Source organism: Vulpes vulpes, chromosome 11 (genome assembly GCF_048418805.1).
Source record: "Vulpes vulpes isolate BD-2025 chromosome 11, VulVul3, whole genome shotgun sequence".
NCBI classification, from domain to species: domain Eukaryota; kingdom Metazoa; phylum Chordata; class Mammalia; order Carnivora; family Canidae; genus Vulpes; species Vulpes vulpes.
This window is the reverse complement of record NC_132790.1, coordinates 26,479,772-26,505,981: the sequence shown is the minus strand read 5'-3', so window position 1 is coordinate 26,505,981 and position 26,210 is coordinate 26,479,772. Positions and strand designations below refer to the sequence as shown.

The window sequence follows — 26,210 nt, the reverse complement described above, 5'->3', positions numbered from 1 at the left end:
GTAATCTCTATACCCAACATGGGGCTCAGACTCCTGTAAGGTCAAGAGTCAGGTGTTCTACAGACTGAGCCAGCCAGGCACCCTCTGTCTTAGCCATTTTTAAATGTACAAATGGAATTTGTACATTTATTTTAAATGTACAGTGGAATTCATATAAGTACATTCATATTATTGTCCTGCCATCACCACCATCTGTTTTCAGAACTCTTTTCATCTTGCAAAAATTCCATTAACTTTGACTAATGGACATGACACATCTAAGAAGAATACCTTATAATTCCCTGGATTCCAATCATATTTCTCTTTGCCCTCAAGGTATAACAGCAATCATACCTACTTTTGATAACCAGTATCCATCACCTAGCCAATATAGTAAGCTCCACTTTTTCTGCCTATTGGTTTAGTGGTTTGAGGGACCCAAGTGGCAAGTAGCAATTTCAACTTCTAGTTAAGAGAAACTATTCTTTGTGTTCCCTGTAAAATTATTCCTCCCGAGGCAACAAAGACCTCTACTTGCAGGAATGGAGGCAAAAATTCTGTAAGTGGATAATTGTAAGAGGATCTGTTCTCATTTCCTTCTATTAATTCCTAGATCCTATGTTCTGGTTATGAGAAAAACAGCATCAATATTGGTTGCCAATTTATGTGACATCTGATCCTATAAGTAGTCAGAGCCCCTAACTTCACAGGGGGTAGTCTCTCCTAGCTGGTGCAATAAATAAGTTGTTAAAAAAAAAAAACTATTTTACCTTTCTTATTAGATCAGCTACTTCTACATGATAAGGTACATGATAACAAAAAGTGACTTCCATGTTTATGAGCTCATTATTGCACTTACCAAATGTGTTGCATGGTTAGAAGCAATGCTATGTGAGGTACCAGGATAAAGAATAAGACATTCTAGGGACCTGGGTGGCTCAGCAGTTGGGCATCTGCCTTCGACCCAGTGCATGATCCCAGAGTTCCGGGATCGAGGCCCACATCGGGCTTCCTGCATGGAGCCTGCTTCTCCCTCTGCCTGTGTCTCTGCCTCTCCCTCTCAGTCTGTGTCTCTCATGAATAAATAAATAAAATCTTTTTTTTTAGAAAAAAAAAAAGAATAAGACATTCTATAAGTCCCCAGATGGTGATGCTGGCAGAATATTGTGGTCAGGGAATGTAAATATCCAAAATACGTGTTTGTTTTCTAAGCAAAAAAAAAAAAAAAAAAAAATCACTGCTCCTCTCATGAAGGAAGGTGGTCTCTGTAGTCATCCTCCCACTAGATGGCTTGCTAATTCTTTCAGAAATGGTGCCATATTAGGGGCTCAGCATTGGCTTCTGCTATTGACAGTTTGGTTACTCAGCAGGGGTGGTAGCCAGGTCTGCTTTTGTGAAGGGATGTGTGCTAAGGCCATTTTGCAAGCACTAGGGTATACGAGGAGAGAGGCCAACTGACTTCATGGAATGGGTCATCTTGTCCACCTGATCACTGAGAGTCTTCTCTAAAGTAGATAGCCTTTGGGAAGCATTCACATGGGATGCAAGTCCTCATACTCTATCCATTCTGAGAGGTCCATTCACATAATTTCCCTTTAGACTTCCCTGTCAGTAGTTTTACGTTTTTTTTCTAAGCTTTGACCATTCAGCTAAGCCATCAGCCACTGCCCATGAATCAGCATAAACCAAGCAAATAGATAAATATTTTTTACCTATTGGGAGGGTTTCTCTTCCTCTGTCTTTCAGAGCCACCTGCATGTAAGATTGTAATACTGTAATAGTCTATCTTTAGTATCAGCATATCATGCACAATCATTTGTAAACCCAGCTAGGGGGTTTTCTCCTATATCAGCTGCTCATAGAACCTTAGTTATGCGTTAACAGAGAGATAACAGTACAGCAGGAATAGGCATCATAGGAATCTAAGCCATAGTCGTTCATGCAATTTTTACAGACTTGCTTAGGTCAGATCTCACATACTACTTTTGCTTGATGAGGGAATTCTGCACATTCAGTTCATGATGAGCCACTCAGGTCACATGGTCACTTAGTGTTCCTGTGATCAGATGTTCAGTCATTATCAATATGGGGTAGTAAGCTATTTTCAAAAGAAAAATAGTTATCCATAGTATACGGCAGAACTTTGGGGCGCCTGGGTGGCTCAGTTGGTTAAGCATCTAACTTTAGCTCAGGTCATGATCTTGGGGTCCTGGAACCAAACCCTGCATCAGGCTCTCTGCACAGCAGAGAGTCTTCTTATTCCTCTCCCTCAGCCCCTCTTCCCACTCGTGCTCTCTCTCTCAAATAAATAAGCAAAATCTTTTTTAAAAAAAGAATAGAGCATAACTTTGCTCAAAAATGATTCTGCAGAGGCATCAGGCAAGCTCAGTTGGAAGAGCATTCAGCTCTTGATTTTGAGGTTGTGAATTCAAGTCCCATGTGGGATGTACTTTTTTGTCTATTCATAGAGGGACCATGTAACTTATTCAACCAGGACAGATTTGAGAGGGAAAAGGAACACTACTAATTATTTTGGGATAACAGGTAAAAACTCAGACTGTCCATGAAAACCAGGATGTATGTTAACCCTGTACTACACAGCACACCTATTTGCCTTAGACAGTTAGAGCACTGTTGGACCCACTGACTCATATTGCCCGATGCCACTTGCCAATGACATAAAGCCCAGAGAGCAACTGGCGCTGCAGTTGGACCTATTGCAGAGCCTTGTCTTGCTCTGGGCCCCACACAAAACTGGCATCCTCATGGATGGATCAGAATATCACAAATGTTTTATAGCATCGCGTCCCAACTCCAAAGAGGCCAACAATGCTTTGTGCCTTCTTCTCAAGTAACAAGTGGTGCAAGGTGAAAGATTATGTCTTTCACATTGGAGGTATATCCTGATATGCTCCCAGATCAAGACATGAAGAAAATTAATCAAGGTGGTAGTTCCTTGAATTTTTGTGGGGTTTCCCTCCATCCTTTGACACCGTGCGTCTTACTAAATCATCTGGAATATCTGCAACTTCCTGTCCATCAGGTCCAATCAACATGAGGTTCTGTGGAATACATAAACAGATAGGCAATAGATGTGTAACAGATTATGATAGGCTGAAAGAGTTGATGTGGCCCTGAGAGAAGAGGGCAAATATGTATTACTGTCCCTGCCAGGCAAAAGCAGACTGTTCCTGGCAGTTCTTGTACATTGGTAAAGAGAAACATTTGATAGGTCCTTAGCTGTATTCCCAAGTGCCAAGGGCTATCTATCTTCATGCACAATAGTCAGAAGAGTCCACATGTGGAGCAGCAGCTGAAATTGGAGTCACCACTTAATTAAGTCTGCAGTAATCTCTAGTCATTCTTCATGATCTATCTTCTATACAAGCCAAATAAACAACTTAAACAGGAATATCATTAGACTTAATATCGTTTTACCTTTCTTATCTTTAGTGATGGCAGTAATCTCTGTAGTTACCTCAGGGATGCAGAATAATTATAGGCTTAGTGTTCTAGAAGTAAATTTCCTGGGGCTTCAATTTGTTCCTTCCTTCTATAATAGCCTTCACTTTGTTGGTCAGTAAACACATGTGGTTATTCTGTGGTTATTCTGTCAGTTGCTTAGTATGTCTATTCTAATTATACATTCAGGAACTGGGGAGATAACCATAAAATAGGTTGATGGGTTCACAGGCTAACTTTCCATTCTTCCATAATCCCCTACTTTGAGTGTTAGACCACCATGCCTTTCATATCCCCAAACATTAGCACCGATTTGCAGATATTGTCTAATAATCCTTGAAAGGCCCAGTTTAAGACTGTCTGATAGCATTTTCTGCAGTGTTCTGTATCTGCATTGTCCAATATGGCAGCCACTAGTCATATTCAGCACTTAATATGTGATCAGTGTGACTGAGGAACTGAATTTTTACTTTTATTTAAGTTTAATTTTTAAAATTTAAATGTAGAGGATCCCTGGGTGGCTTAGTGATTTGGCGCCTGCCTTCGGCCCAGGGCACGATCCTGGAGTCCCGGAATCAAGTCCCACGTTAGGCTCCTTGCATGGAGCCTGCTTCTCCCTCTCTCGCTCTGTATGTCTCTCATGAATAAATGAATAAAATCTTTTTAAAAAATAATTAAAATGTAAATGTAAATGATCAGGAAACTGAGTAAGAGGCTGTGACTCTCCCTTTGAGCAACTTGAATCATTTTTTTTTCTCACCAGCTCTAGACTTTTTTGATTGTATAGTTCATGCATAATTATTTGAAGCTAGACTTCAGTCTCTGCAAGGGACATACTGTTTTTTTTTTTTTTTTAAGATTTTATTTATTTATTCGTAAGAGACACAGAGAGAGAGGCTGAGACATAGGTCGAGGGAAAAGCAGGCTCTTCACAGGGAGCCCGGCATGGGACTTGATCCCAGGACCCTAGGATCACGCCCTGAGCTGAAGGCCAGACTCTCAACCACTGAGCCACCCAGGCGTCCCAGGACATACTATTTCTAGTTCACACTTCCTCCTAGTATTTAGTCCTTCAGTGCCCTAACTTAAAGGAGGGGTAGTTTATCAGGAATCCCCTTCTGTGGCATACCCTGGACTCTTAATTTTTGGTTCCTAGACTACCAAGGTTGTTAGGATCTCTGCTCAGCATCTCAGCCTATCTGCCACTTCTGGAGTCAGCAGGTAGCCCTAGGAGACCCCCAAGTGTTGTCCTCTTTGATTTCCTTCTTTTTCCAAATCTTAGCCCCCTAATTTCTCACAGCTTGTTAGTTCTCAGATGCCTTAAAGAAAATTGTTTTTAATATATGTATTTTGTCTGGGTTTTCTAGTTCATACTCAGGGAAGAGTTGGCCCACATTATTTAGTCTGCAATACCATAAACCTTTCCATTTACTTTGGCCAGGTGCCTAGGGTCACTCAGTATGGAACCATTTTAAACTAAACTAAACTAGTTGGATATTCTCTGAATCACTATGATGATACAGATTTAGGCTACAATTTTGCAAGAGAACCGGTCTGCCCTCCCCCTTCCCTTCTTTTCATTCCAAGGCAGTTTTCCCCTAGCTGTGGGATGAGGGGCATGGGTTTAGTGCTAGTTCTCTCTCCTGAATATATATCTCTTTAGGATCCTACGTTCGTTTAGAGCATCTCCAATTACATGCTGTTTCAGCATTATCAGCAAGTGTCTAAAAGGCAAATGTGGCTTCTTGTGCCTGCTTTCTGTCTCTGGATTTCTTGATTTTGGCATACTACTGCTTTACTATCTTCACATCTCTTTCATGTTTTTAAATGATGAATCTTTTTTCTTTTTAGGTTTTCTTCATCATATTAGTTGTTTTCAGTGGGAAGCCTTGTTGCATAAAGTAAGGCAAGTCTCTACCACTAGGTATTTCAGTTTACTTATATGTAAGGTAGGGAGGATAAATGCACTTCTACTTACATCAGAGTATCAATTGAAATAATTGTGCTTTGAAAACTATGAAGCTCCAAACAAGTATTACTGTTATTTTCTTCTCACTTGTCTGTCCACATTCAAAATGCTCTGGATTCCTCTTCTTCTGCCAACCTTTTAAATGTTGACAGTCCCCAGTTGTCCACTCTCAACCCACTGTTTTTCTTAATTTGTATAATCTTTCTTCATGGTTTTATCCCTTCCCAAGTCTTTTTTATTTTTTTAAGATTTTATTTATTCATGAGAGACACAAAGAGAGAGGCAGAGACATACGCAGAGGGAGAAGCACGCTCCTGATAGAGAGCCTGATATGGGCCTCAATCCCAGCAGCCCAGGGTCATGACCTGAGCCAAAGGCAGTGCTCAACCACTGAGCCATCCAGGCATCCCTCCAAGTCTTCTTTATATCTCTACCTTACATTCATCTTCTGAGTTATGAGCGCATATATTTTATTCATCATACCAAAGTCATCACACACGTGGCCATGCCTGGATCTCCTTCCTTCTGTGTCCCTGGCCTCAGTGATGGGCACTGCTCTCTATCAGTTGTGCACTTGTCCCAGTGAGAAATACGGGCATCAGCCTGAATTCTTTCCTCCCTCACCCTGCACATCCATTCAGTCACCAGATGCTATGAATTGTGCTTCCTAAATGCTTCTCAAACATGGCGATTTCTGCCCCCTCCTGTTTAATCTGGCTGCACAGCCCCTGCTACTTGGGATACAGCTAAGGACATGTCACATTTTTCTTTCTCTTTATCACCTCCTAACTCACCTTCTTCACCATCAGCCAGAAAGATGTTTCTAAAAAGTACCTCTGATTCTATCACTGCCCTGCTTAAAGTCCTTCAGCAGCTTCCCGGCGTTCTAAAGATAAACTCCATTAACATTGATCACAAGGGTTTTCATGGCCTGACTCTGCCTGCTTCTCCATCCTCGTTTCTCTTCACTTTTTTCCATTTCACCACAGACCTCATTTCATATTCTGAACTATTTGTGTCTCCATTTCTGGCTAGATCTCATGATTATCTTTGTCTGGGTAAGTTAGGGGGATCATATCTGACCTACTCGATCATCAGCCTGCCCCATTACTTGTTTGGATCGGCATCTGAATCTTTGAGTCTCCCATGAAGACTATTCCCTGTCCCTCTTGGACCGCACAGGTCTGCCCTCTCAGACTTGACTGGCATGGAGCAGAGGGGATGGTTACCTTCTTTTTCCCAACCACTCTCTTCCTCAAAGTGGCCACTTAAAAGAGTGCCAACTTTATTAGTAGCCACATCATAAGTCTTCTTTTACAAAATTGAGTTGCGAGACTACATCTCCCTCATCCTGTGTTTGCATGGTAGGTTTTCTGTATCTTATCACAGAAGCTGATCTGACATTTTTTTTGATAGAGAATATTCATTTTGATTTTAATGAATATACAGAATGATATACAGAACAGTAAGAATGAATGAATGAATGATATACAGAACATAAGAATGAATGATATACAGAACAGTAAGAAAAATATAGTTTGCCAACAAATAAAAGATATTATTTTATTTTCACTGATCTGACATTTTAATGGACATTAGAGCTTGCTAAATTTCATTTGTTTTACTGCAGCTCTTTGTCTAGTCTTTTCAGCAATATTTTTAGCCTCATCCAGTCTTTCAATGTAAAATAAAATAAACCCTCTTTCATCATGTAGATAGAGGGACTGACCAGGACCAGAGATGCTGAATACCAGCCACCAGTCACCTAGCAAGCCAAGCAGCAGCAGTAGCAGCAGCAGCGCCTAGGGCTGCTGATCTCCATTCCCAAGCTTCTTCTAATATGGCACACAGTATTCCCATTGCTGAATCCAATCCAATACTCTTAGCTTCTAAAAAAATTAGTTAAACATATCATATTTTAAATGGCATTAATTCCTTTTGCCAAGAAAAGGTATAATAAAAATAACACCACTCTGAACAGCTAGTAACCTCAGCCTCTCCATACTAATAGACTCTGGCCACTTCAAAGTGCTCTTCTCCTAAAACTGCCATGGGAAGGACCCAGTGGGAGAGCCTGATGCTTTCCTCTGAAGCTTTGCCTCTTGTCCTCCTTACCCACCTATTGACTGCCGCCCCCCCCCCCCCATTTTAAGACCTCTATTTTAGAGACAAAAATGAAGCTTTTATATTTTATAATTAGGGTGAAACTTAAAAGGCAAAACACTGTAACCAGTCAAAAGAGACAGGACAGAGCCAGCTTCTCCATTACGGGGTGTAAGAGGAATTTTTTGAAGTCTTATTTTTTAGTTGTTTTACATCTGATGGAAGTAAAAAAGAGATTAGTCAATTAATTATAAATTGACAGAGCTGCTGTGCATCCTCCTGTAATTGCTTTCAGGTAGAAATTAAAATTTTAGTACATGAAAGTTGGTCCTTTCAGGAGAGGAAAAGAGTCATCTGTGACCTTCAAATACCATAAACAAAAAGCTTCTTTCCTTCTCTGTTGAGTGTGTTGAGTGTTTATTTGGGTGTATGGAGGGGAGACAGAGGGAGAAATGAAAACATGATTTGAGTCATCTAAACTTTGTGTACTTAAAAATAATTACCTAAGGGCACCCGGCTGGCTCAGTTGGTAGAGTGTGTGATTCTTTATCTTCAGGTTGTAGGTTCAAGCCCCATGTTAGGTATTAAGGTTACTTTAAAAAGCAAAATCTTAAAAAGAAAAAAAGGTTGAAAAAAAAAAAAGAATTACCCAGGTCTCACCCAGCTGGGGACATAAATGAGGCCACATTAATGGTAGTATATAGAATGCCACCACTTCCTGCCCCACCTGAGTATCTCAGGATCTCAGCCCATTAGATTACATTCTCAAGTGTTTCTGGGACTCCTCAGAGAGTTGGAGTTTTTTTTATTTATTTATTTATTTATTTATTTATTTATTTATTTATTTATTATTTTTTGAAGATTTTATTGATTTATTCACGAGAGACACAGAAAGGGAGAGAGGCAGAGACACAGGCAGAGGGAAAAGCAGGCTCCATGGAGGGAGCCCGATATGGGACTCTATCCCGGGATCGATCATGCCCTGGGCCAAAGGCAGGCGCCAAACTGCTGAGCCATCCAGGCATCCCCTGAGAGTTGGAGTTTTAAAAGAGACTTCTCAGCCCCTTACTGATGTATGTATTTTATTAAGTCACTTTAGAGGAGAACCTCACTGGCCAGCCTACATTACCCAACATGGACCAAAGCTATGGTCTGTGCCAAGGGCTTTGTCTCTTGGTGCTCCCACAGTTACCAGTCGTTGGTAATGTAGCATACCAAGTAACCTGACTTGACCCAAAATTTAGCAATATTCCTCAACTTGGTCATGCCTCGTTCACTCTGGTATTTTCCATGAGCATTACTAATGCCCCCCATCCTGCCCCAACCCAGTCTCACTAAGACCATCTGCAAACATGAGCAACCTTTCTCCATACAGAAGACTGATGTATGAGTGGGATTTGGGGAAGGGGTCATTCGGGGAGGGAATTACCTTCTGGTCCCTCTCTACAGGGATGCTTCAGGGGCACTAGAGAAGTTCCCAAGCTGGTTATGCTCTTGATTGATTCCCTATCCTCCTTCTCCATTCCTATCCCCATTCCTACTTCCTGAAGTGGTAGGGTTTGTCTCCTGCCCTTACTCATTATCCAGGATCCTTGCACTCACAGGGAAGCATCTGTAACATCACTGACAAGGAGGAGGTACATCTTGAGGTTCCCAGCGCTGGAAACACTGATGCTGGATGACAACAAGCTCTCCAGCCCCAATTGCTTTGCCAGCCTGGCTGGGCTCAGAAGGTAAAACCACAGTCCTGTCTCTACAGGGTGCCCTGCTAACCCAAGCCTGGCCCACATACTTGAGTGTTGCTCTGGAATCCAAAAGGCCTGGGTTTAAGTCGGCTCTACCACTTATCTCTGCTGTGTGGCTATAGGTAATTCACTTCTCCCCTCTGAGCTTTAGCTCAGCCATAAAAATGGAGTATCAGTAGGACATTTCTGATCAACTGACTGGATTAAAAGTGACAAGAGAAAGAGAGTAAAAGATATTACCAGAGATAGGGTCCTGACCCCTGAGAAAGGAGACAGAAAAGAAAAATTGGAATCAGAAAGATAAGGTTAACTGCTAAATTCTACTTATTTGATTGAAATTATGAAAATGCTGGCATTTAAAAGGTTAAGCTTTAGATCCCTGGAAAATTTACTTTGGATTCAGCTACCATTTACTGAATACTACTTTGTGTCAGGCCATTTATATTGTCTTATTAGTCTTTACAGGATTGAAAGGTTAATGAATATTATCCCCATTTTAGAGATAGGGATATTGAGGCCCAGAGAGAGGTAAGTCACTGGCTCAAGGTCACACCAGAAGAGTAAGTGTCCGAAGTCTGAGTCCATTTCTTTCCCTAAAGTTGCTTGGTAAATGTCCCTGAGGTATCATTATTGCTGTGATTCTGTATTCATTTTCCTTAATTGAAGACTGAAGAAGTTAAGCCTGGACCAAAACAGGATTTTCCGGATCCCATACCTACAGCAGTTTCAGCTTCGTGATGGGTCAGGGGACTGGGTTGGAGGCAGGGGGAATCCCCACAAAGAGCCCCAATCCATGCGGCAGCCCAAATCGTGCATATTTGAGGCCTCAGATGAGCAACCAGATTATACTGTACTGCCCATGAAGAAGGATGTTGACCGGACAGGTGAGTGATGCCCCTTGTTCCAGAGACTCTAGCCCCATGGTGGGAATAAACTTCTGACAGTTTGTTCTAAAGTCCATGGCTCCCTGAGATGCTGCTGAGCTTAAGCTGCTCTGCCTGGGAAGGTGGAGGTCTCCCATGAATTACTTCACTGACTTCCTAACTGATTCTCTGTTAAGATGATTTTAAAATCCAATTAAAAGTAGATTTTTTGGGGCAGCCCAGGTGGCTCAGCGGTTTAGCGCTGCCTTCAACCCAGGGTGTGATCCTGGAGACCCGGGATCAAGTCCTGCATCAGGCTCCCTACATGGCTGCCTGTGTCTCTGCTTCTCTCTGTGTCTCTTATGAATACATAGATAAAATCTTAAAAAAAAAAAATAGAAAAGTAGATTTTTAGGGATGCCTGCGTGGCTCAGCAGTTGGGTGGCTGCCTTTGGCTCAGGTTGTGATCCCAAGGTCTGGGATCAAGTCCCACATTGGGCTTCTGCGAAGAGCCTGCTTCTCCCTCTGCCTATGTCTCTGCCTCTCTCTCTTTATCTCTTGTGAATAAATAAATAAATCTTTTTTTTAAAGTAGATTATTAAAATCTCAAATAACAAGAAACTCAGAAGTAAGACTTTCCAGAGATGGCTAATTCTGGGATGCATTTGGTGTTCTCAAGGGATTCAGGTTCTTTCCATCCCTTTTTCTGCCATCGTTGTCCTTATAGGCTGGTTCCCATAGAGATCTCAAGATCACTACAATGGTGCCAAGAATCACATCCAAATGGCAATATTAGAGGCAGAAAAATCTCTTTAATACACGAGCATATTTCTGAATTATATATTCTGCTTTAGTGATCTGCTTATCTATTACTGTGCCAGTATCATAGTGGGTTTTCTCAATATTTATTTTAAATTGAGAAATAACCAACATAAAGTAAAAATATAGAAATATTGTGTAGAGCTTGAATTTTTACATATATACAGCCTTTTAACCACTACCCATATTACAATATAGAACATTTGCAGCATCCCATGTGGTATCCTCCTAATCAGTACCTCCTCCAAGAATAATCACCATTCAGACTTCTATCACCAATGATAGGTTTTACCTGATTTGAAATTTATGAATATGGAATTATACAGCATGTGCTCTTTTGTGTCTGATTTATTTCACTCAAAATTATGTCTGTCAGACTCATTCATATTGTTGTATATTTTGGTAGTTCACTATTTTTCATTTCTCTTATGTATTCCAAGTTATTTACCCTTTTTATTATTGATAGACATTTTGGTTATTTTTAGTTTGAGGCTATTATAGATAAAACTACTATGAGTATTCTTTTACATTTTTGGTGGACTTAAACAGTCATTTCTATTGGGAGTTTACCCAGGAATTGCTGCATCATAGAGTATAAAAGTACATTTAACATTAGCAAAAACTGCCAAGTATTTTTCCAGTGCAGTTGTACCAATTTTCAGCCCCATATTAATTTAAGAGATTTTATTTCCAGATGTTCCATATCCTCATAAACACTTGGTAATGTCAGTCTTTTTAATTCTACCTGTTTTGGGTAGGTATGCAGTGGTTTCTCATTGTTTTAATTTTCATTTAAGTGATTAATGATCTTGAGTACCTTTCATATGTTTATTGGTCACTTTGGTTTTTTTTAATATTTTTTAATTTATTTATTCATAGAGACATAGAAAGAGAGAGCGGCAGAGACACAGGCAGAGGGAGAAGCGGGCTCCATGCAGGGAGCCCGACGTGGGACTCAATCCCCGGTCTCCAAAATCACACCCCTGGCCGCAGGCAGCGCTAAACCACTGCACCACTGGGGCTGCCCTTATTGGTCACTTTGATATCTCTTTTGAAAGTGCCTATTCAAGTCTTTTTTCCCTGTATTTAAATTGAGTTATATGCCCTTTTCTTGTTGATTTGTTTGGATTCTTTATATGTGCTCAGTACAAGTCCTTTGTAGATCTATATATTACAAAAATCTTTTTGTTTTTTTTTTTGTTGTTGGTTTTTTTTTTTACAAAAATCTTTTTGAAGTCTATAGCTTGCTTTCTCATGTTCTCGATAATGAATTTTGATGAATAAAAGTTCTCAATTTTAATGAAGTTCATTTCAATCTTTTATGGTTAGTGTTTTTTATTTCCTATTCAAGAATTTTTTGTCTACCTCAAACCACGAAGATATTTTCCTGTATTTTCTTCTGTAAGCTTGATTATTTCAGTTTTTACATTTTGATCTATGGTCTTTCTAGAAGTTTTGTATATGATGTGAAGTAGAATCAAAGTTTACTTTTTTATATGGATATCTTACTGACTCAACACTACTTGTTGAAAAGACTATATCCTTTTCCCCACTGAGTTGTAAGAGAGGTATTATGGTAAGATAGGGTCTGTATGTGTCTAAATTACTGTAGCTTTAGGGGCGCTTGGGTTGAGCATCCGACTCTAACCTCTGCATGGGGCTCTGTGCTGGGCATGGAGCCTGCTTGAGGTTCTATCTTTCCCTCCCTCTGCGCCTTCCCTCACCCTGCTCATTCCCCTTTCTAAAAAAAAATAAAAATTAAAAAAAATAAAATAAAATTACTGTAGCTTTATAACACATTTTGAGAACTGATAGTGAAGTTCTCCAGCTGTGTTGTTCTTAAAAATTATTATAGCTGGGACGCCTGCATGGCTCAGTGGTTGAGCATCTGCCTTGCGCTCAGGGTGTGATCCCAGGATCCAGGGATTGAGTCCCACATTCGGCTCCCTGAATTGAGCCTGCTTCTCTTCCCTCTGCTTATGTCTCTGTGCCCTCTCTCTCTCTGCGTCTCATGAATAAATAAAATCTTTTTAAAAAATTAGCTATTATAAAGCCTTTGCATTTGTGTATAAATTTTAGAATCAGCTTGTCGATTTCCACACAAAATCTTGCTGGGATTTTGGTTAGAATTGTATTGATCAGGGGCATGTGGGTGGCTCAGTCAGGTGTCCAGCTCTTGATTTTGGCTCAGGTCATTTTCTCAGGGTTGTGAGATTGGGCTCTGTGCTGGGTGTGGAGCCTGTTTAAGATTCTCTTTCTCCCTTGCCCTCTGCCTCTCCTCCCCTCCTCTGCTACTCTCTCTCTCTAAAAAAATAAAAATAAAAGAATTGTATTGATCCTGTACACCAATTTAGAGAGAATTGACATCTTTACAATATTGAGTTTTCTAATGCATTAAAATAATATATTCCACCATGTGTTAGGTCATTTAAAAATTGTTCTCATCAGGGCTTTGTAGTCTTCAGTGGTGAAGTCTTACATATCTTTCATTAGATTTATTCTTAAGTATTTGGCCTTTTTCAGTGCTATTGTCAATGATTTCTGCTTGTTTGTGCTAGTATATAGAAACTTTGAACTTGTATCCAGTAACCTTTCTAACCTGATCATAGGGAGAGGAAGGATATACGTTCAGGTAGAGTATACCGTGGCTCATCTTTCTAGACATGGGGGCCGTCTCCCTAGGGAGTTACTTTTCAGCAGCCACGCTTGCAACCACGGCCCATCTTCTTTCTAACTCCTACTTTGTTCCTTGTCCCATCCTCCAATCCTTTCTAGACACTTGTCATAGGAGAAGCTATTTGGGCCATGTGATGCTCCATCCCTATTCTTGTTTACTTCATTTTCATGTAACTTATATCAGTATAATATCATTAACATGTGGAAGGGGTCCCATTAGCCAGGGCAAAGGTGACTAGTGCCTACGCAGGATCCAGTTCAAGAAGATGCTTTGATTTATGGTTGAACTCAGATGTTTATTGGCTCATCTCATCCCAGTGGTGCCAAGAATGAAATCACTCCACAGCCTCTTCCTTACTACTGTGCTGCTGGTTATTCTTAGTATCTCTCCTGAATTCACTGTCTTAATACATTCTATTTCTACTAACATAGCAAAGGGTATTTTCAAGTCCTTTGGCAGAATATCTTTTATATACATTTCTCCCTTCTAAGACAGTTGGTTTGCTTCTGATCAATACTGTCTGCCTGCACAAAAGAGCTGGCATGTTGCAAAGTCAGAAGGAAGGTCAATGTGGCTGAATTAGAGTAGGGTGGCCTGAGATAAGATTGGAGACGTAGGCAGGAGCCAGATCAGCAAGATCAGGCCTCAGAGGCCTGGCCATGGAATTATGTTTTTTTTTTTTTAAGATTTTATTTATTCATGAGAGACAGAGAGAGAGAGAGAGAGAGGAACACAGGCAGAGGGAGCAGGCTCCATGCAGGGAGCCCGATGTGGGACTCAATCCCAGGAATCAGGAATCTGGGATCACGCTCTGAGCCAAAGTCAAACACTCAACCACTGAGCCACCCAGGCGTCCCCTGGAGAAGGAGTTTTTATTTTATTCTAAGTGCAATTCACTACCTGATAAGTACCACAGCGAACTCCTCTTCCCAGTTAGCGTCGGAGAGGAGGACCAGTGAGATCCCCTCTAGAGTCACCCTCCTGTACACAGTGGCTGGGAAACCCAGACGCCAGCTTCTCTGGAGGCAGTCAGTGCTCTCACCAACCTTTGTTTTGTTTCTTTTGTTTCAGAGGTTGTATTCTCATCTTACCCTGGATTTTCAACCTCAGAGGTAGGAACTGCCTATTTTATATTTGTGTCCTTGAGTTAGAATATTAATTTTAAAAAACAAAAGTAAGCTACTGAAGCCATGAAAGGCATTTATATATATCACACTGAAAAAGCACGTTCATTGAACAGGTATATATCGAGTAGTAATGGTTTCTGCCTTAATTGATCAAGCTGGCATGGAAGTGAGGCTGCAACCAAGACAAAGCCTTGGCACTCCCTAGTAAGAGCCCCCCAAAGCTGGACTGATCCTTACCAAATACACCACCATCTAGGGTCTGTCTAATCCTTAGTGTCACAGGTTTAGATGCTTGATTTTTGTCTGCACAGAAAATTGGTTTTTCTCTCAGGGTTAGATGCTTACTAACCAAGCTCACAGGGACTGATGTGCTGTTGATTTATTTATTTACAGTAAGAAGTGCAACTACACGTTTAGTCAACCTGCATCCTTGAGAGGCAGCTCAGTATATATATATCCCCACAGATAAAACTGGGTGAGAAATTATATCAATTAACTGTTGCCACATAACCAATCCAACAATTACTGATTTAAAACAATAGCAATTTATTATTTCTCACAATTATTTGGGCTGGTTAGGTGTTCCACTGGTTTTGCCAGGGCTCATTCGTGCAGCTGGTTGGTTCACTGGGGCCTGGGTTCATGGACAGCTGGTATGGCATGGCATCTATACGGAGTCTTTTTATTATGGACATCTTTACAACATGGTGGCCTTAGGGTTCAAGAAGGACAAGGGTGAATTGCAAGGCTCTGAAAGTCAAATGATGGCACTTCTGCCACATTCTGTTGGTCAAAGCAAGTCATAAGTATGACAAGGCAGTTTTGATGCTCACCACCTAGAGATAGCATAGACCCCACAAATTAAAGGCACAGTCCCCAGTAAGACTGCCCTCACTTCAGACGCTAGCTGTAAGTTTGGGAGTCCCCAAGCTATCCACACTTATGACAAACTGACTATAAATTCTAGAGTTCACACCAATTTCTCAGGCTCAATAATTTGGTGAACTATGAAGTAATTCATAGAACTCAGGAAAGCACTATCACTATGATCACAGTTTTAAAGGGTACAATACAAGTAAGGACCAGCCAAATGAAAAGATGCATAATGTGAGGTCTGGGAGGGTCCCAAATGTGGAGCTTCTGTGCCCTCTCACTGTAGAATCAGGATTTGTCACCCTCCTAGCACATAAGGAAGCTCACTCAAGCCTCAGTGTCCAGAGCTTTTTTGGAGTTTCATTACATACGTATGACTGACTGAACCATTGGCCACATGATTGAACTTAATCTCTAGCCCTTCCCTCCCCTCCCCAGAGGTCAGGCTGCCTCAAAAATGCCAGCTCTCTAATCACCTGGTTGTCTTTCAGGTGTGGCCAGCCCCCATCTTGAATCATCTCATTAGCATAAGTTTAAGTGTGAACCCAGGGCTCATAGATAACAAAGGCATTCCTATCACTTAGGAATTTCCAAGAGTTTTGGAAGCTCAGTGCTAAAAACCTGGGACAAAGACCAGACAAATTCTTTATTATACAACAGCCAGTCTAGTTTCAAGGGCATAGAGATACAGACTCCACCTCTGAATGAGAGGAGCACCAAGGTCACATTGCCGAAGGTCATACGTATGGAACAGAGAAGCTTGTGACCGTTAAACAGTCTGCCACAAAAGTCAAAGACAATTGGTAGGTTGTTGAGTGCTCAGATCCCAACTCTCTGGCATCTGAGAATGTAGACAGTGTGTTAGATGGTTGAGATTTGTAGTGGCCTTGTTTTGTCAGGTGTGTATGTATCCCTCATGCCCTCGGGTCAGGACACTTATGCCCCTGGATAGTGCTAGATACCACTGAGCCTCACTCTCTGGCTCTTTTTTTTCTGTATTACAGTCTGAATCGCCCTCTTCCGGGTCTCACAGCCTTGCTCCAAATAGGGAATTGCACAGTGGAGGATACTGCCTTCCCAGACTGCCACCACTTTCCACTCTGGCCTCTTGTAGATTGCATTTGGATCGCCTGGAGAGGAGAGTTCTAGAAATTCCCAAGCATGATCACTAGTTTTTGTTTTACTCACCCATGACTCACCTGCCCCATTCATGTGTATACAACAAGTTGGACCCTAGGAGGGCACAAAATATGTAACTCCAAGTCGGTGCTCCACTAATGTTCACTGAATGAACAAGTGAAACTTAAGTGACTTGCTCAAGATTACACAGCAATGAATGGAGCTTAGAACAGAATCTAGTTCATTTGAATCCAGTTAGTAGCCCAGCATCTACCCTGTAACTTCTTTTGGTCCCATCTAGCTTAAGGAATCAGTGAGTGAACCAAGTCAGTCATGGTTAACCCGGTACCTTCTACTTTGTGCTAAATGAAACATGTTGATCCTGATGCAGGCTGGGTTGTGCTAAAAAAACCACAACCTTATAAGTGACCTGGGTATACCAGGTCACGTTCAGGTCCAAAGGCTTGCTGGAAGTCATCCAGGATTTAACTATTGGTTTATTCTGGAATGAAAAGTCTCCATTGTAGGATGTGAACTAGCCCATCAGAGCAGGTACTCAAGGCTCAGGTCTCTTGTGCTTTCCACCTTCCTACTAGGAAAAGCCCCCTTTAAAATGCAAGCACCTGCTCAATTGGATGAGTGTGCAACTCTTGATCTCAGGTTTGCTAGTTCAAGCACCACAATGGGTATGGAGATTACTTAAAAATAAAACAATCTGGGTAACCCAGGTACCTCAGCGGTTTAGCACCGCCTTCAGCCCAGGGTGTGGTCCTGGAGACTCAGGATTGAGTCCCACGTCAGGCTTCCTGCATGGAATGGCATCTGCTTCTCCCTCTGCCTGTGTCTGTGCCCCCCCCCCCTCTCTTTCTGTCTCTCATGAATAAATAAATTAAATCATAAAAAAAATAAAACAATCCTTAAAAAAAAAATAAGTAAAATAAAATGCAAGCACTGCTCTTTGCCTTTTGAAGAAATTCTAGCCCAACTGTAGTGAAGGGCCATTTCAGAATAAGCCGCTATAATACAGAAAGTGATAGGTGGAAGAAAAGAGCTTCTGATGTCTATACCTCTGTTATATTATCATTTGGCCTCAGAGAACCTGAAACTGGAACTCTGGGTGCCAGAGAACTAGCTCATTATGTGACCTCAGAGAACTTGGAACCAGAACTCTGGGCCTTTGGTAACATCCCCTATTACGATCCTAGATGTCTCTTTTAGCCAAGCCTCTCTAGAGTGGTCATTCTTTCCATCACCCTCCGTAAGAAGGGTCTGCTGACCCTTGGCAGCATTTAGCTTGTTATCAGCAGGACGCTTTGACATAGACCTTTTTTCCTTCTAGGCAACCAAGGTACGTGCATTTCCTCCCATATTCGAGATTCTTCCTGTGAAGTCACTGAAGATCAGGAACCAGACGCTGGCCCCGCCCTTTCCAGAGCTGAGGTACCTTAGCCTGGCCTACAACAAGGTGATTCTTCTCTTGCTTCTGTACCAATTTCCTCAGGGGCACAGTTGGGAGGTTGGGATGCAATGTGCTCCGGCCTGAGGTCAGCCCTACAATTCCCAATATTACAGATATGTGGGCTCTAGAATTCTCAGGGTGAGGGAAGTGGAGAGAGTGCAGGCCAGGGCAGGAGTCCATCCATTCAGTCACAGATATTTATTGAATACCACGTGCCAGATTCTATATTATGTACGAGGTATATAGCTATGCAAAGAAAGATTGGGCCTCTTGTTTTTTGGAGCTTATCACCCATAGGGAAGACTGATACAGGACAAACGGTCTTTCTATAAACATGCTTAATGTTATGAAGAAATTTATAGTACTATAAAGTGTGACAAGGGCAGTCTAACCTAATATTTGGGATCAAGGAAGGTTCTTAAGAGAGGGGTTAAGTGAGGTGAAGTGTGAGGAAAGAGTGAAATGAGAAATGTTCTAGCCTATGGGAACAGCAGATGTAAAGTCCATGGGACAAATTTAACATCTTTCTCCTTCATGTTTTATGTTAACATATTTTCCAATATCCATGTGCTGATTGACTTCTATAAACTGCATCAGCTGAGCTGTACTCAAGTCTGAAGTGTAGGCAACTTTTAAGGTACTCTGATTACATTCCTTCTAAGGCAAGCAGTTGGTACAGCCAAACTTCCCAAGTGTTTTCTTCCTAAGAGTTTTATAATTTTAGCTTTGACATTCAAGACTTTGATCGGATTTGAGTTTATCTTTATATGTGGTGTGAGAAAGGTGTTCAGCTTCATTCTTTTGTATGTGGATATGCAGTTTCCTCAACACCATTGATCAAAGACTATTCTTTACCCATTGAATGGTCTTCTCACCCTTGTCAGTAATAAGTGGACCATAGATATGTTATGAGTCCCTCTTTTATTCTTGAAATTGGTCATTTGTATCTTTTATTGATCCAAAATAGAAGTTATCCCTTCTATTGACTTTAAAAAAAAAAAACGAACTGCTGATTTCATTGGGTTTCTCTACTTATCTGTTTTCCCATTTCATTGATTTCTGCTCATAACTTGATTTCTGTCCTACTCACATGAGTTTAATTTGTTCCTCTCTTTCTAGTTTCCTAACTGGTATAATTTTAGATCATTGATTTAGACCTTTTTCTTCTTTTAAACATAAGCATATAAAGCTATAAACTTTTTCTCTAAGTACTGTTTTCGCTACATCCTACAAATTATGATTTGTGTTTTTATTTTCATTCTATTAAACTTTTAAAATTCTTGTTGTGGTTTCTTCTTTTTCCCATGAGTTGTTTAGGTAAGTGAAATGCTTCATTTCCAAATATATGGAGATCTTCTAGATGTCTTATTATTTCTACTTTAATTCTTTTGGTGTTAGATAAGATAACCTGTAAGATTTCATTCTTCTGGGATGCCTGGCTGGCTCAGTGGTTGGGCGCCTGCCTTCAGCTCAGGTCGTGATCCTGGGATCTGGGATCGATCCGCATTGGGCTCCCTGTGGGGAGCCTGCTTCTTCTGCCTGTGTCTCTGCCTCTCTCTCAGTCTGTGTCTCTCATGAATAAATAAATAAATCTTTTTAAAAAAAGATTTTAAAAAATAAAATAAAAATAAAACACAAAATAAAATAAAAAGATTTCATTTTTCTGATATCTATTAAAACTTGTTTTATGTCCCATCCTATATTCTATCTTGGTAAATGTTCTGTATACACTTCTTAAAAATGTGTATTCTGGAGTTTGAGGAAATAGTATTCTATAAATATCAATTAAGTTATGGTAGTTGGTATTATAACTCAGATCATTTCTGTATTATTGTTTGTCTCTTTGTTTTACCAATATCTAGAGCAACATATTAACTCCACTCTCTGTGTGAATCTATTTATTTCTTCCTTTAGTTCTGTCAGTTTTTGCTGCATGTATTTTGAAGTTTTACTACCAGGTACATAAACACTTAGAATTTTTATATCTACCTGATGTGTTGATCCTTTTATTATTATGATTTGTCTCCCTGTGCCTTTTTTTTTTTTTTTTTAATTTTTTTTTTTTTATTTATTTATGATAGGCACACAGTGAGAGAGAGAGAGAGAGAGAGAGAGGCAGAGACATAGGCAGAGGGAGAAGCAGGCTCCATGCACCGGGAGCCCGACGTGGGATTCGATCCCGGGTCTCCAGGATCGCGCCCTGGGCCAAAGGCAGGCGCCAAACCGCTGCGCCACCCAGGGATCCCCTCTCCCTGTGCCTTGAACAAAATTTCTTGTCTTGATATATGTATGTCTTGCCTGATTTTAATATAGATACACAACTTTCTTATACTTGCTATTTACATAGTCTCTGTCCTTTTACTTTCAACCTCTTTACATTTTTGTATTTCAAGTCTGTCTCTTTGGGACAGCATATAGTTGGTTCTTGCTGGGATATCAGAATGTTTTTCTCTGTGTTCCTGCTCTGTCCTCAGCTTGCAGCCTTCCCTGTGCTCCTGTACTTCAGGAAGATTTATCTCCACTAAACCACTGGAGTGGGGATCCCTGAGTGGCGCAGTGGTTTAGCGCCTGCCTTTGGCCCAGGGCGTGATCCTGGAGACCCGGGATCGAATCCCACGTCGGGCTCCCAGAGCATGGAGCCTGCTTCTCCCTCTGCCTGTGTCTCTGCCTCTCTCTCTCTCTCTCTCTCTGTGTGACTATCATAAATAAATAAAAATTAAAAAAAAATTTAAACCACTGGAGTTCCTCTTGCCCAGCAGGAGACTGTTTTTACTTGTTACCTTGTGCTTGCTTGTCTGGTGGTAGAGGGCCAAAGGGAAGGCCCAGCCCCACTCTTAAGTAGACCCTGGGTTCCTGTGTCTTAAGGATGGGCATTCTCAACAGTCCCACCCCTCTGCAAGCAGTCTGAGACCTGTCAGGCAGTGGGCCCAGGTTGGTTTCCTGCCACTACCCAGGGAACAGCAGGTTTTAGTTTTTTCCCTCTCCCAGATGCAGGACCTGGGGCCTGACAGGGATTGCTGACCTCCCTCAGAAACTTCAGTCTTGGGTGGCTCAAGTCATGATCCTGGGGTCCTGGGATCAAACCCTGCATCAGGCTCCTTGCAGGGAGCCTGCTTCTTCCTCTGTCTATGTCTCTGCCTCTCTATGTGTGTCTCTCATGAATAAATAAATAAAATCTTTTTAAAAAAGAAAAGAAACTTCAGGCTTTTGTTCCCTAGGGACAGGGGTGCCTTTCTGACAGTGGCAGTGGCCCTCTTCCTCCAGGCCTATACCCCAGGGACAGCTTTCTCCAGTCTTGCTCCCTGATTCCAGTCTTCTGCATATAAGTAGCCATGAATTCTCCTTCTGTCTGCAGCTTTTGAGAGTTCTTTTCTCCTGTGCTAGCCCATACTTAGCCTTTAGCAACTCATTCTTCCAGTTGTTTATATGGCACTTGCCATTTCTTCCTCCCATGTTCTGCCACATGTGGGGTGGGCCAGTGTTCGTGTCCCATCTCTCGTTGGAGGTGCCTTTCTTTCCTTAGATTTCAGTCCACATAATTGCCCTGAGACCCTAGCTCTCTGTTAGATGCAAGAAAAGTTATGATGTTATAGGTTATTCTCTGTTTTCTTGTTGTTAGGAGAGGAGCAATACTCTATTTTTCTGCATGCCTACTTGAGGGTTTTTTTTTGTTTTTTGTTTAAGATTTTATTTATTTATTCATGAGAGACACAGAGAGGGAAAGACATAGGCAGAGGGAGAAGCAGGCTCCCTGTGGGAAGCCTGACTCAGGACTTGATCCCAGGACCCTGGGATCATGACCTGAGTCAAAGGCAGATGCTCAACCACTGAGCCACCCAGGCACCCCTAACTATCAGTTTTAATTATAACTGTCTTCAACTTTTTAGTCGCCTGATTTGGGGTTTTTAAAATTTTATATATTTATTTATTCATGAGAGACACAGAAAGGCCGAGATATAGGCAGAGGGAGAGCCAGGCTCCTTGCATGGAGCCTGTTGTGGGACTCAATCCCAGGACTCCGGGATCACAACCTGAGCCAAAGTTAGACAGATACTCAACCACTGATCCATCCAGGTGCCCTTTACCCATCTGATTTAGATGATTAGATTTTGTATCCTGACAAAATTAAATTTAACCCCCCCCATTCTGTTTTGAGTGCTTCTTGACCATCTGATTTACATATAAGAGACACTGCACCCACCCTCTTTAACTACTATTTTATAATTATTTATCAACATATATTAAACTTCTTTGTAGGTTCATCCTCCTTCCCTCTTTCCCTAGAGTCTAGATAAGAATTCAGCAAACGCTTTCTATAAAGAGCCAGATAAATATATTACTCTGTCACAACTACTCAACTCTGTCCTTGTAGCACAAAGGGCAATATGTAAATGGATGAGCATGGCAGTGTTCCGATGAAACTTTATTAAGCAGATGGGAGGATGAATTTGTCCCACAGGCTTTATCTGCTGACCTTGGTTTTTGTATAGCCTTTAAGCTAAGACTGAGTCTTAGATTTTTAAATGGTTGAAAAAATCAAAAGGAAGATAATACTTCATGACACATTAAAATTATACAAAATTCAAATTTCAGAGTCCATAACTAAAGTTTTGTTGGAAAAGAGCCATCACACTTATTTATGAATTGTCTCTGGGTGTTTTTATGCTACAACACCACAGTTGAGTAGTTGCAGCACAGATGGTATGGCCTGTAAAGCCTAAAACATTTACTCTTTGGTCCTTGACAGAAAAGGTGTGTCAAATCCTGACCTAGAGGAGCAAATGTTAGAGTTGCTTGAGGCCTGCTCCTGGTCCCTTCTCTCCTCTCACTTTGGACTCTCTCCCCAGGGATAGCTTCACATGCCCACTGGCCCATGAATGGTGGCTCAGAAATTTATAATTCCAAAACAAACCCTCTTGTATACTCCAGGCCAGTATATCTACTGCCTCCCTGGATCTCTACTGGGAGGTCTCAAAGGTACCTCCGAAGTACATGTATCCCAAGTGAATTAATGATCTTCGAATTTGAGGTTCTTCCGTTTCCCTGTATCTTAGAGAATAGCTCCATCGTGGGTGCAGTTTGCTCAAGCCAAAATCTGGCTGTCGTCTTTAATGTTTCTCCTTTGCATCCCTCCTCACCCCATGCATCTAATCTGTGACCAGGTCTTGTCCTATTTAGGTCCTCATATTTCTGAAGATCCATGTAATAGATTCCCAGGGACCAAGATCTTTCTAGCTTTTGGCTGGTCCCTATTTGCATCTCCAGCCTCATTTTCCTTCTGGTGTTAATCAAAGTGGCCTTTTTACGTCCCTCCAACAGGCTTTCCTCCTCCTTCCTGTGAGGCCTTTCACACATTGTTCTTTGCATGGAACACGTTAGGAGGAGCACTCACTGCACCATGAACTGCTGCCACACACTTTAAATACCCAGTGACCTCACACAGTAGAAGTCTATTTCTTGCTTTCACAAAATCCATTGTCAGTATTCCAGGTAGTTTGATGGCCTCAAACATGATCTTCCAGAGACCCAGGTCGCTCCTGGCTGTGGCTCTGTCATCCCATAGGACTTTAAGGGGATTTTATTGACTCCTCTGCATCTGGTAGATAGATGGCTGAGCAGGGGAGAGGGGTGAGAAATGTAGAGGATCACATAGGAGATTTCAAATGGGCTATGACAAGAAATGATCCCTTTCACCATGGTTGCCTATAACATGAATCACATGATTGTATCTAGCTGCCTGGGAGGCATGAAGATAGGCTACCTGTGTGCCTAGAAATTAGAGGAAACAATTTTGGTGTCCCTACCTCCTCCTCATCCTTCAAATCTCAGGGAAGCCTTCCCTATCTCCCTGCCTGGACCAAATCACCCTAGGATTTCACACACCCTCTCTTGTGGCACCAATCACAGCTGTAGAGCTACGTCCTTCACATTACTATTTCAATGTGTGTTTCCCACTAGGCAGTGCTCCTAGAGGACAGTTCTAGCTGTTTAGCTCATTTCCAACCCAGTTCTTGGCATATGTAGGCATTTATTAATATTTACTGATTGGATGAACACAAAGGAAAGAGAATGAATGGCTAATTGCCCAGTGGGCATAGAGTGCTACCCACTGGGGCTCCAGAAGAAGCTAAACCAAAGGGCCCACCCTCTCGCAGTCCTCAGGCCTTATTGCCTTCCACGGGTCCTGAGTCCTATCCAGTAACTTTCAGTGTGCCCAGGCATCTAAAAGGCCCCTGCCCCACCCTCGGCCCTTTTGATACTGTTCTACTGCTAACAGGCACCCTCCCAAGGGTGTTCCAACCACTCTGCTCAACAAAGATTGGGTATTTTTCACCCTTCAGAGGCTGGCCTCATGGTGGTAGAGCAGTCCCTGGGTCTAGACAATGTGAGGTCTTCCTTATCATTAGTTCTGCTTATGCCTTAGATGAATGTGCTCCCTCCCCCAACTGCCTGCCCGCTGTCCCTCCCCAGCTCAGTTTCCAGGACAGGCTTTAACGAAAGAGACCATCAGGAATGCTGTTGACAGGCTGGTGGGGTGTGTAGAGGTTATGTTGAGGAAGGCACAATATCAGACACGTTGTATCCTGAGATCAAAGTCTATGCCCTGCCAAACTTCTAGACTCCCTGTGGGACACTATCTACATGTTTTTGTTCCTTTTTTGTCACCAACATCTTTCAAGGCAACTTTCTGGTGTGGAGAAGAAAAAACAGTTCTTAACTTTCAAATATGAAAAGTAATGTGGAATTTCAGACAGGATCCTGATTCTGTGGGTGTGAGTGGGTAAAACTGCAGGATAGACACTGGCCAGCACTGAGTCTGAGCATAGCAGCATCACTTACCCGACTGCACTGAAGCCCCAGTAAGCACACAGCCCTGCAGTGTGGGGCCTGGTGGCACTGGGACAGAGGTGGGGCAGTGTTGACCTGAAGCTCTTCCCTGTGTTCCTTACAGATCGCAAAGGAAGATGCCATCCTGCCAGTAGCTCTTTTCCCGTCTCTCTGCGAGCTCATCTTTCATAACAACCCCCTGGTGGCCCATACACGAGGTATGGTGCCTGCAAACCTGCACCCCCATCCTGGTGGCCAGGGGCAGTCTGGGCACCCTCAACCCCACCTCATTGATGCTGAGCCCTGGGCTCTGCTCTGTGTCATGGGTGGACAAAGTTCATGGTACATTTGGGGATGGAGAGAACAACACACTGCTGAGCACCTGCTCTGTACCAGCTTATCTGACAGCAACCCTGTGAGGCAGGCATCATTGTCCCCATGCTCAGCGAAGGATTCTGAGGACCAGAGAGGTTCATGATCTACATATGGTCCCACAGCAAGAAAGAGGCAGAGCTGGGAATGGAATACAGAATTAGCTAGATCCTGCATGAGATCTTTAAGTGACTCCCAGCTTTGTTGAACAGGTCTGTTGTGGCCTCACTTCCTACTCCCCAGCTGTGAGTGCAAGGCCCTCCCCTCCCAGAGCATCATGGGTGCAGTGGATGCTACATCGGCATGACACTTTGGAGGCATATTAGAATCCTAGGTCCTAGTGTGACATCAACAGAATTCTCACCCTTGCTTTGCACCATCCTTATTGCCTTGGGCAAATTTCTTAACTTCTCTGTGCTTCAGTTTCCTCACCTATTGAATGGAAATGATATAGGTACCTATCTCTTGGGGTTGGTGTGGGAATGATACAAGTTAATACATGTCTGGCAGTTTGAACAGTGTTGGACACATAGTAAGACCCTAGTAAATATCCATTGATAGTAACTGTACTTCCCCATCATGGCTCCAGGGATCCCTCCACTGCTGAAAAGCTTCCTCCATGAGCGGCTGGGGATCCACTTGATTCGAAGGAAGATAGTAAAAGCTAAGCATCATATTTTGATGCCTCGGAAGGACTCACGGAAGGTAAGTCCTCAGGCAGGACTGCCAAGCCCGGAGGAAGTGGAGCCCATCTTAATGGATGTGAACTGACCTGGGAGAGAGTGCCCTTTCACACTCATCATGGATTCCTTCTG

At 42.1% G+C, this 26,210-nt stretch overlaps 1 protein-coding gene across 9 annotated transcripts in view; it reads left to right on the top strand.

Moving 5' to 3' along the window:
* Positions 1 to 26,210, top strand: part of XRRA1 (X-ray radiation resistance associated 1) — a 62,537-nt gene that overhangs the window by 27,790 nt on the left and 8,537 nt on the right. For 4 of the 9 annotated variants that reach the window (XM_026010475.2, XM_072725921.1, XM_026010476.2 and 1 more), the window contains 6 exons: positions 9,118 to 9,246; positions 9,925 to 10,142; positions 14,689 to 14,729; positions 18,076 to 18,201; positions 25,148 to 25,241; positions 25,985 to 26,100. In XM_026010475.2, the coding sequence (XP_025866260.1) occupies positions 9,118 to 9,246; positions 9,925 to 10,142; positions 14,689 to 14,729; positions 18,076 to 18,201; positions 25,148 to 25,241; positions 25,985 to 26,100 (724 nt within the window). The remainder of the gene's footprint in view (positions 1 to 9,117; positions 9,247 to 9,924; positions 10,143 to 14,688; positions 14,730 to 18,075; positions 18,202 to 25,147; positions 25,242 to 25,984; positions 26,101 to 26,210) is intronic. The other 5 variants (XM_072725922.1, XM_072725923.1, XM_072725924.1 and 2 more) reach the window with 2 other exon arrangements.